Source organism: Mizuhopecten yessoensis, unplaced genomic scaffold, assembly GCF_002113885.1.
Source record: "Mizuhopecten yessoensis strain PY_sf001 unplaced genomic scaffold, ASM211388v2 scaffold716333, whole genome shotgun sequence".
NCBI lineage: Eukaryota > Metazoa > Mollusca > Bivalvia > Pectinida > Pectinidae > Mizuhopecten > Mizuhopecten yessoensis.
The window spans coordinates 246,741-256,682 of NW_018480064.1; the positions used below are offsets into that span (position 1 = coordinate 246,741).

Consider the following 9,942-nt stretch of genomic DNA (forward strand, 5'->3'; position numbering starts at 1 on the left):
TAATTTTCCCTTTGGGGCCCCGCCCTGGCCCCAGGGGTTGGGGTAAGAATCCCAATTTTACAATTTTGAAGCCTCATCTACCAAGGATGATTCTGACCAAGTTTGAAAAAAATCCATCCACTGGTTCTTGAGAAGAAGTTGAAAATGTAAAAGTTTACGCACGACGCACGACGGACGACGGACGACGACGGACGAAAAGCGATTGGAATAGGTCACTTGAGCAAAGCTCAGGTGACCTAAAAATGATGTGTGCTACAAGGTACAAGGGGAGGCAACTCAACAAAATGACAAACTGCTTACCGGTATATTTTTTTTAACTGAAAAGAGGAATTTGACTATTTTTAAGTCGTTTACACCAAATTAATTTAAAATTCAATCTTATCACATCTATAAATGTTTGGAAGTCAACGACCTTCAAATGACGTAAAAGTTTTATCTTATTTTTATTTCAATTACCTACATGCTCGACTGGTACACTTAGGACGGACATGAGTGTTGTTTTTTATTTTCCAAGAACAGCCAAATGACAAATCTTTCTGAGACTACAGTAAGAATTGTTTAGGGTCCATTATGATGTCACAAAAGGAAACTGGAGTTACAAGAAAGACAAGTCCTCACCAGTGACATGCTGTGTACCCTTCAATGTACCGCTACCGTAGTTAAACAGTCGGATGGTATGGTTACTACTGGTTGCAGCCAAAAGTTTTTCAGAGGAATCACTGAAACGAAAAAACAAATGTAAACTTTATCTTTGGATAAGATAATCTCAAACATTTTTTCATCCTTTATCATTACCTGTTATGCATGTACCTAAAAATTCAACAATGACATATCAATTTAATTTCCAAACAACAATGTAAAATTCAGTGTTTTTAAAGATTAAAAATTTAACTGGATTGCATTTATATGCTTATTGTATGTTAACTTGCAGACATTCAACTTGACTGATACCGCCCCAAGACAATCACCTGTGTTGCACAGCTAGGTCTAATACGTAGATGTCCTTTTGAGATAACTCGGACATTCTCGCTAACTTAAGCTGAGACAACATTTCCGAAAGCTCTGATGTATCTGCCATAGTGTCCATCTCAGTTGCTCCACCTCACGACACCCTGAAGCAGTTCAGACACTGCTAGCTGGCCACCTGAAAATAATAAGAATATATGTATATATATGTAACAGAACAAAAGCACCATGCTGAAGAAATAAATGTGGTTGTCAGTCACTAGTGACTAATTAACTGTCAAAAGTTCACAAATACTGGTGAAATAAATGTGAGTGAAACTGATGATACACGGAAACTATTAATTTCAGGATGTGTCTGTAAATGATTTTGTTTTTTGAGCCACAAGATTCCAATAGTGCCAGTTTTGAATGTAATTTCAAAGACATTTCTAGGGAGGTTTTAAATATAATAAATAGTTCCATATTTAAACGAATCATTCTAATGTAATCTTGTAACAAAATGTATCCAAATAAGATGTCTAAATTGAACTGTAAATGACAAGCAAACTGCATGGGGGCAGAACAGTATCCATTCAGACTCAGTGAAAAGAAAGTTATACTTAGAACCCTTCTGTTAATGCATTATTGTGCAACAGTAGATGAAAATTGCAACAAGTCTGACTCTTAGATGGACGCATTAACCTGGTAAATCTAGTACTAAAGATTCGTGTATTCATGGATGCACTATGCATATTATAACAATTGTTAAGAATTTTGACGTCCCTAAAATATCAATGATGAGCATATGCTGGCCCTAATTCCTGTAGGAACTCTACAGTATCTAAATCAGAGATTTATAACGATAGAAATCTCTGATGCCGAAATACTCAAAAAAGATCTGGACAAACTCAAGAAGTGGGAAGAAGACTGGTGCATGATGTTCCACCCAAATAAATGCACAGTGCTAACCATCTCTAACAAAAAGCAGACGACAAAACATAATTACACTCTCCATGGCCACATTCTGGAAGCAGTTACATCAGAAAAATATCTTGGACTTACAATATCAAGCAAGCTAAGCTGGGACCTCCACATAGATAACATCACCTTGGATTTCTGAGCAGGAACTTGAAAATATCTTTAATAAAAATCAAAGAGCTTGCCTACAAAGCACTTGTCAGACCATTGGTTGAGTACTCGAGCTCAGTATGGGACCCCTACACCCAAATAAACATCAACAAACTTGAATCGGTCCAAAGGAGAGCAGCCAGATTTATCATGAACAGCCACAGAAACCGTTCAAGCGTTTCATTAATGATCCAACGCCTAGGCTGGATTTCACTCCAAACTGGCAGTGAAGAAAACGTCACTCAAGACTCCATATGATGTTTAAAATTGCTAACAGCAAATAGCCATCAAAAAGGAAAACCGAATCGACCCACCAATGAGTAGTCCGAATTATTCTGACGTTTTATCGACTTTTTTCATATCGGGCTGTCGTCGATTAACCGACGACGACAGACCGATATGAAAAAAGACGATAAAACGTCAGAATAATTCGGACTAACCAATGAGGAGGTCCAGAAAACAACACGATCGGTCCTACCAAATTCGGGCATGTAAAATAGACCCAAGAAAATATTCATTCTTCCCTCGAACAAAAAAAGACTGGAACGAACTTGACTCAAAAACTGTGAATTCGGCAAACTTGGAAACCTTTAAGAAAACTCTCAACGAATTGGAACTAAAAGTAAAAAAGCTAAAACTTCTAACAGACCCCGAACTCACTAGGCTTAAGGCTGGTGGGTCGAATCAACAAGCTTTAAACGTCTGACACTACATCAGTGTTTTTACTTTTTAACTTTTACAAACTAAACTTTTCAATTATGTGTTCACCTGCGCATTGTGTATCATAAACATTGCATAATCTTCGCTAAGACGAAGGAGGCAATTCATGAATTATGTGTAAGAAGAGGAAGAAGAAGAAGAGTTCCTAAAGGAATTAATGCTGGCCCATGTCTGATTTCATTATCGGCCACTTTTATTTCATTATCATATTAAAGTTTAAGACGTTGGCCAATAATAGATCAGATTTTTAACGGCTTTGCCTCATTCATACCTTGAAATATATGTTGTTGATTTTCTCTGCAACATGTGCGCGACCAAAACAAATCCTAAACCGGAAGTAAAGGAACTGACTAAATCGCGGATTATTTGACAGACAAACCTTTTTCGGTTAAATAATGCTTTCAAGATACAAGATATAGAATTTTATTTATATTTGTATACATGAAAACAGAAACATTAGCTCTGAAGAGCTATAAATACGACAAAACATAAGAAAAAATATAACAGCAGGTTACAAAACATATATAACAAGAGGGCCATGGGCCTTAACGGTCACCTGAATCCTACAGTATTAATTTTTGTTGTGTCAATCATCCCTACCAAAATTTGAGTATAAAAAAGTATAACTTTAAGTTCAGTTTGTCAGGACAATGAGTTGATCATTCCTAGAGCAAGTTCTAGTTAATTCGACCTATTAGAACTTGATTTTAAGTTTTAAATAGGTTTTTTTCCAAAATGGCAGCCATGGCGGCCATATTGGATTTTTGATGGACCTTAAAAAAAACTATTTTGCCAGGACCATGAGTTGATCATTCCTACCAAGTTTCGGTTAAATGAGCCCAGTAGAACTTGACTTTAAGTTTTAAATAGTTTTTCAAAACGGTGGCCATATTGGATTTCTGATCGACCCGAAAAATAACAACACTTTGTCAGGACCATGAGTTGATCATTCCTACCAAGTTTCAGTTAAATCGGCCCCGTAGAACTTGACTTTAAGTTTGTACTAGTTTTTCAAAATGGCTGCCGTGGCGGCCATATTGGACTTCTGATCGACCCGAAAAATAACAACACTTGGTCAGGGAGTTGTCGGTAACATTACCATGTAGTATCGATGAAATACCTTTGACTGTATTTCAGCTTAAGTTGAAAATGTAAAATATTAACGAACGACGAATGACGCACGACGCACGAAGACGGATAGCAATAGACTTAGATCTACTATAGCTATATGTATGAGAGTATTTGTTAAAACATATTAGTTAAAAGTACATAGATACGAGCAAGCACAAAAATCATGCAAATCTGTTGAGTAACTAAAAGTACATGGCTGTATATATATGCTAATATAGCAAGGTTTAACAATTTACCGAATAAGCACTTATATAGTACAATCTAAAAATACATACAGAGTGTATGGAGCACGATAAAGGAATAGTAAAGATAATGTTAAGAGGAATACTGAAAACATATGATGACAATTAGACTAGATATTTCGAATAATTATACAACAAGCAAGCACTACAAAACGAATTACATAACAAACACATTATAATTATTATAACGAGTTAAGCACTACAAGCAAATTATATAACAAACCGAATGCTAGCAGTTAGCCAAAACATCAGCAAATAGCACTGCAAGCAAATCAAATGACTTCAAAGCACAACCAGCAAACTACACAACAAGAAAAAGCACTAAAGGTTAATATAATTGGCAAGTAATGCCAGCAAAGCATATGACTTGCAAAGCACCTCAAGCACGCTATATATAGCAAGCAAGCACCTCAAGCACGCTATACATAGCAAGCAAGCACCTCAAGCACGCTATACATAGCAAGCAAGCACCTCAAGCACGCTATACATAGCAAGCAAGCACCTCAAGCACGCTATACATAGCAAGCAAGCACCTCAAGCACGCTATACATAGCAAGCAAGCACCTCAAGCACGCTATACATAGCAAGCAAGCACCACAAGCACGCTATACATAGCAAGCAAGCACCATAGCGAAATTATGTAACAACATATAGTATGAGAAATATGTAAGAAAACTATTGATATATAATTGAGCAGTGACAAAATAGCGTGAACATAAGGAGCAGTTGCAGACTTAGTCACCCAGGGTGCCGAGCAGCCTGGAAAAAACGGGAAAGAACGAGCTGTCCTGAGCTCAGTAGGTAGACTGTTCCACACCCTGACTGCCTCAAAGCGGAAGGACTTCAAGCCAAACCTGGTGGTGTTTCTTTCCTGAGATTATAATAAACATTTTTAAGCATGATAAGATCTTGAATATATGCAGGTGATAAAATATTTACAATCTTAAAAACCTCTTTGGCCATCAACTTAATACGCCTTACATGTAAATAATACAACTTACAGTTCATTAAAACATTATGCAACGGGGTAGTGTAGTCATCTACCACAAAACGTAAGGCTCGTTCCTGTATTTTTCTATTTTTGATGTACTGTTTTTACTGGAGAAGTGCCCAGGCCAGATGGCAATAATTAAAATCAGACAGAATAAAAGATTGAAATAAAGCCATTCTGCATGCTTCTATGTTGTGCCCCCTCCCCCCCCCCCCCCCCTTTTTTTTTTTTTTTTTTTATATATAAGAGAATGAGGGATTAGCTGGTTTTTTGTTGTTCTAATTTCTTTGGGTATATTTACACTTCCACAGCAAGTTCCTATATAAGCATTCACTAAGAAGTCGCGTTCATATGGCTATGAAAGCATTTGATCATCACAGTCATTTTGAAGTTTCTTTTCCCACCTCGAATAACGTGAGACATCCGTTGGAAGCAAACATTAGGCTAGACGTTGGACATTGTGTTCGTTTGCACTGAGACACAGACAATTCAATATTGAATATAAAAGGGAATACCTATATTTAGATAGATGATAACTATAAAATGTTGAACGTACATATATGTAATGGACAATGTTTTTTAAAGGTTCAAGCCGATTTGCTTTCATACATTGAAAAAATGCCGTTAACTCCTGTTATTATTTAATGAGTAGGTGATAATACTATCAGTGATATCTCTATGATGAATTGATCATGTCACTTTATATTGTAGTGAGATAATTCATTCATAATGATGTTTTCCTGAATATATTATGACGTTTCTCAAATTAACATTAACACGACGCCAAAATGATCATACCATTTGAACAGGTGATACGACACTCATTCAAATCACTGATACCAGCGTTTTACTTTTTAATCCCATTAGATGATATCCCAAATTTGAATACTACATATGATGATATCACCGTTATACCTGGAGTGGATCCGCAGCACTTCTGTAACTGAAATTCCATCAACCAGTCTGAACGTCTACCAACATTGAAGTTTTCTTATTCCGCAGAGTTGTCCTGGTGCTGTTCATATCATACCATTTCAGGTTGTGTTGTAATGCAAGTCCTAACTGAACTAGTTCTGATACGTAATCACAGAGTGTATATATATTGATTTGTTTTGGTGAAATTAATGAGGTATGGTACATTTTTCTCTGAATGAAATTTCACAAGTTAAACCTTATCCCATTTGCTTGCTGCTTCAAGTATTCTTGTAGTTGGCTTGCATCAAAACTGCTCTGCATTCTTAAAAACCATGTATGTCAGAGACCGATTCCGATCTCGTTCAGCCTTCCAGAGTTTACCGGTATGGTGTTGGAATATGGTTTCCAAAGATGCAGATTGATTTAGACTATGGATAAGTTTTATAGGTGCCATCTCCATCTCATTGTCATTTCTTGGTGCAATATGAAGATTTATGTTTTTACTATACTTATGAGTGTCTTGTTATCACGATCCTGTTTCTCGCTGTTTTACATGGAGGGTATCATCGATGAACATAAGACACGTACCTTTCCGGACCTGGGCCCGAAGTCATAAAACCGTTCCAATGCTCAAGCATGTTTTTGTGCTCTTGCCTAATTTCTTGTTCCGGTTGTACAATAACACTCAAGAATCTGATTTTGTCCATGCTTTAGAAACAATAGGCCCAATGGGCCTGAATCGCTCACCTGGTATTAATCTTACACTTGTAATCTTAAAAGTGGACTAAAATACAGCTACAGGCAAAATACCAGTGTTTGATTACAAAAAATCTAATAAAAGATTTAAACGTGGGAGACATATGCTTTGAAATAAGGACATAAAGTTACTTTATAGTCTTTCATACCAGCATGCTTCTGGCCAAATATCATTATTAGCCTGGACCTTAAAATAGATTTTAGTTGTTTAAAGATTACTACATATTTGACCCCTGTGACCTTGCAAATAGGTGACGGTAATTAATTTGAACAAACTTGGTAACCCTTCATCCCCAGCATATTACTGGCAAAATATCATCACCCTGGTCCTTTTGGTTATAAAGAAGTTGTTTACAAGTTTCATTTCATCCCTGTGACCTTGAATATAATTCAAGGTCTTTTATTTGAACAAACTTGGTAGCCCTTTATCCCTGCTTGTAACTGGCCAAATATCAGAAGAAATTGTTGAAAGGTTTTAAACATATGTGACCCCTGTGACCTTGAATATAGGTTTAGGTCATTCATTGGAACAAACTTGGTAGTTCTTTATCCCAGCATGTTACTGGCCAAATATCATTGCCCTAGGCCTCCTGATTATTCAGAAGGAAGTGTGTTAAGGTTTTAAACATATTTGATCCCTGTGACCTTTGAATAAAAGTCAAGGTCATTCATTTGAACAGACTTGGTAACCCTTTATCCCAGCATGCTACAGGCCAAATATCATCACCCTAGGCCTCTTGTTTATTCACAAGAAGTTGTGAAACGGTTTTAAACATATTTGACCCCTGTGACCTTGAATATAAGTCAAGGTCGTTCATTTGAATAAACTTGGTAGCCCCTTATCACAGCATGTTACTGGCCAAATATCATCACCCTAGGCCTCTTGGTTATTTAGAAGAAGTTGTTTAAATGTTTTAAATATATGTCAAGGCCATTAATTTGGACAAACTTGGAAGCCCTATATCACAGCATGTTACTGGCATAATTTCATCACCCAAGGCCTCTTGGTTATTCAGAAGTTGTTAAAAGATTTTAACATATTTGACCCCTGTGACCTTGAAAATGGATGAAGGTCATTCATTTGAACAAACTTGGTAGCCCTTCATCCCAGCATGCTACTGGCCAAATATCATCATCATAGGCCCTTTGGTTACTGAGAAGAGGTTGTTTAAAGTAAAATGTTGACACCCGACAGATGGACCATGGACGACAGACGCTGCACCATGGCATAAGCTCACTTGCCCTTTGGGCAGGTGAGCTAAAAATGAAGAGACTTAAAGCTGAATACTTTTTTCAATATTTACGATTTACTTGATTGTTTCACATGATTTAAGTGAGTTACAAGAAAGCTACTTTGAGCACAGAATCCATGCTTGAGCATGGGAACGGTTTCATGAATATGGGTCCTGATGTTAGTCTCCTTGTACTTTTTCAAAGGTTTCCATTCAAATCTTACCTGCATTTACATATTGCTGAAATTTTATAGCGTTTGAGATAAAACTACGGTATTGTTGAAACACACACCTTCTCTTAGCCTTTGGAATGTTGTGAATTATTTGGTTTCATGTATGAAAAAATCCACCAACCGCTAGACTGATAATTGTTTTTTAAACATTACAGAGGAGCAGCACCCGACTTTAAAGCCAGTCGATTCTACCATTACGCTACCACAGGATTCTTTGATGTGTATCTAAAGATCTATTATCAATCTAACAGTATTGCTTAAAGATGATGCAAACAGAGCCTACACTTTTGTCTCGTCTGTTGCATACTAAATATATTATCTTTATCGTTGTTAAACTGCTCACTGATCATTACTGTTCGTAACAACTTTTTCCTGATCACGACTGTTTTGTTGTAATTTGTGCTTGAAACTTGTCTGGATTAAAGCTGACCACAAGAATTCTTATGCAACTTTTAAAAAGATAAATTGATTCCCTGAATACTAATACATCTTCAAAAGTGGGGAATCTGTGATAAAATACAGTAGCTTGTGTTTCCATAATGTGTGTTTCACCATTCCTTACCAGTGTAATGGACAGCACTCGGAATAATGTCTACCATAACGCCTACACGTCTCACCACCCCCTACATGTAAGCACCAGTAGGGGACAGGTCTGATTCACTTCACCCAACTATTGTAATTAACAGCAGTGGAAATTATAACTTGCTTTCTACCACACGCAGCATTTTGATCGGTTGAAATTTTACTCCAAATTACTGCGACTCCATGCTTCAAATAATGGTGTAATGCTACAACACAGTTTCTGATAATTCTTGCCAGTCAGAGAGTGGACTCTTTCATAGAATACTGATTCCCTGACAAATTATAAATGTTCTGGTAGAAACAATGGTTCTTATTTATCTAACTTTGAGTTAATTTTCTTATTGCGAAGAGTCGCTCCATGAACCTGATGTCTTTATACAATTTGCAAATTAACGAACTACAGCTAGATTAATATAAATACCACATAGCAAACCACCACTCACTGGGGAATCTGTTATATCTCTTGCATGCAAGTCATATTAATCACAACTGGGTAAATAAATCTTGATGAATATCATTTGCTTAACGGTAATTGCAATGATAAAAGAACAAGCCTGAGGAATATCAGTGGATTTTATTTTGTCACCGACAAAATGAGTTTTACATGACCACAACGTCAGACTGACGGACATACAGTATCATAAAATTTATATTTACAGAATTAACAAACACGAGAACATCAATGTTTAAAACACAAAATAATAACTCTCAAAATGTGGAGAGTCAGACAAAATAAGATATAAAAGAGAAAACGCAACCACAGTTTTCTATCTAAAAGACTTAAATAATGATCTACATTAAAACCTGTGTTGAAAACATCTAACTCGAATGACTCACATTTATTACCAAGCAATTGTAAGTTTTAAAAGAAAATTCAAGACCCTTAGTTTAGAGGACAGTACTGCCTCTGATAATCTAAACAGACTCGAGCAGTGGGGTCCAATAATGTTTGTGAAAGCAACTATTTATGGATTAAAAACTTGCAACTTTGCCGTTTCACACCATAAAAAATGTTTCTAGTAAATAATAAGATATCAAACCCCTCATTATGTCAATCATTGAATGGA

At 36.4% G+C, this 9,942-nt stretch overlaps 1 protein-coding gene across 3 annotated transcripts in view; it reads right to left on the reverse strand.

Annotated features, from left to right (window-relative positions):
• Positions 1-3,140, reverse strand: part of LOC110443245 (WD repeat-containing protein 89-like) — a 48,473-nt gene extending 45,333 nt beyond the window's left edge. The window contains exons 1-3 of one of the 3 annotated variants that reach the window (XM_021487334.1): positions 3,065-3,140; positions 969-1,144; positions 619-719 (exon numbers count right to left, since the gene is read on the reverse strand). In XM_021487334.1, coding sequence (XP_021343009.1) covers positions 619-719; positions 969-1,087 — 220 coding nt within the window. In that variant the 5' untranslated portion in view covers positions 1,088-1,144; positions 3,065-3,140. Of the gene's footprint in view, positions 1-618; positions 720-968; positions 1,145-2,188; positions 2,267-2,841; positions 2,862-3,064 lie in introns of those variants that run through there. The other 2 variants (XM_021487336.1, XM_021487335.1) reach the window with 2 other exon arrangements.
• Positions 3,141-9,942: the final 6,802 nt, after the last annotated feature.